Genomic DNA, 1,557 nt, shown 5'->3' with positions numbered 1-1,557 from the left:
CAATTTTGAAATTAGGGTTTTCTTTGCAATTAGGGTTTCAAATTGGGGATTTTTCCCAAAATTAGGGCTTTTCACATTTAAACCAAATTTTCATTCAATTAGATTCGGTTAAGGTCACATTAGTCTAATTAGAACTAATTCAATCCTTGTGGGAACGATACTTGGACTCATAGTCCATTTTACTAATTGTTAACGACCCGTACACTTGCGGTGGGTTTTAAAATTGAAAAGAAATATTTGCGAACACTTACCCTAATCAAAAGACATGAAGATAATTAGTAACTCCAATAGTAATGTGTGGAAAAATAATCGAGAGGGAAAAAAAGATTAATAAAATATAGCACTTTGTACATACCATTCTGTCATTTGTTTTACTGCGTTGAAAGGTGTATCTATGAAGAAAGTGGAACGGACTTTCGTGGACAATTTTAAAGCTATATAATATCAATATAGAGAATGTGTAAATGATGTAATATATACCTTAAGAGGAGTTTAAATAATACAATAGAACATACCAAAGAATGATGTAACCTTTAGACGGGTTGCGAAGATGACTGACTTTTTGTCAATAATATCTGCTATCAGTAAGCATTCTCTGTCAACAAATGAATCCCAAAGTGTAAGCACCATTGTTTTGAAATTCATGTCTAAAAGTATGATATTTTGCAACCAAGTTTGGTTGCCATCTTTGGATTGAATCAATCGTTTGGGTGTCATATTAACTGCAACTGTAAGTATATCTGCAAATTTGAAATGAGCCATCAAATTTTCTTTTTTTGAACATAAGCAGTATGAATTTGAAGGAAACTATATTTCTGCAGAATCAGTATATGATTATTTAATATCTATGAAATTTTGTCTTACTTAAATCAGCATCTGTATTCATGTATTGTTCGAATTCATGAAACTGTGTCAGTTGATATGTTGAGAATACAAACTCTAGATTATTTTCGTTCAATTCTTTAATACAAGTTTCTCCAGATATTGTCCATTGTAGAGAGCCAGTCGAATATCTGTAGTTTTTCGTATTGTTCTTCACATAAGCTTTCGAAATAGTATAAATTTTTCCCAGAACAAGTTGATCCTCAAAAGCAGTGATAGTGGAATCATATAAGCTTGCATGAATAGTATTACCCTGAAAAATGATGAGGATCCATATAAATAACTGTAATATACGTGATCTTAGATTAAGAAAAAATAAAAAAATAAAAAAGAAATGAAGAAAAAATATATGAAGAAGAGTTACCTGAGTATCCATTAACATCAAATATTGGTACCTTCCATTGCCTTGTCTTGAAGGATTTGGTGATTGTTTTTCAACTACAATCACTTTAGCTTTCCACTTTTGACTCTTGAAAATAATTTCTGGTTGATGTTGGTATTGTTCTTCCATCGTGGCAATTTCGTAACAGAATAATAGAGGCAAAATACACACAAAAGGAAGATTTCTATAGCAAACGATTTTGAGATATCAAATTGACAAATAAAAGAAGATATATATAGACATGTAAAATTATATCATATTTGATTTCCCGTACTTTATCTTCTATTCTTAAT

At 30.4% G+C, this 1,557-nt stretch overlaps 1 protein-coding gene across 1 annotated transcript; it reads right to left on the bottom strand.

Annotated features, from left to right (window-relative positions):
- Positions 1–355: 355 nt before the first annotated feature.
- On the bottom strand, positions 356–1,393 carry LOC111382976 (replication protein A 70 kDa DNA-binding subunit B-like; the record flags this gene model as incomplete). Its single annotated transcript, XM_023007021.1, has 4 exons — positions 1,247–1,393; positions 865–1,135; positions 516–740; positions 356–434 (listed from the first exon to the last, which is right to left on the bottom strand). Coding segments are annotated over exons 1-4 (722 nt in total), but the record flags the coding sequence as incomplete, so codon positions are not given.
- Between the last annotated feature and the right edge of the window lie 164 nt (positions 1,394–1,557).

This window comes from Olea europaea, unplaced genomic scaffold, assembly GCF_002742605.1.
Source record: "Olea europaea var. sylvestris unplaced genomic scaffold, O_europaea_v1 scaffold25966, whole genome shotgun sequence".
NCBI lineage: Eukaryota > Viridiplantae > Streptophyta > Magnoliopsida > Lamiales > Oleaceae > Olea > Olea europaea.
Note: the sequence above shows the minus strand (reverse complement) of the source record. Positions and strands in the feature narration are given on the sequence as shown.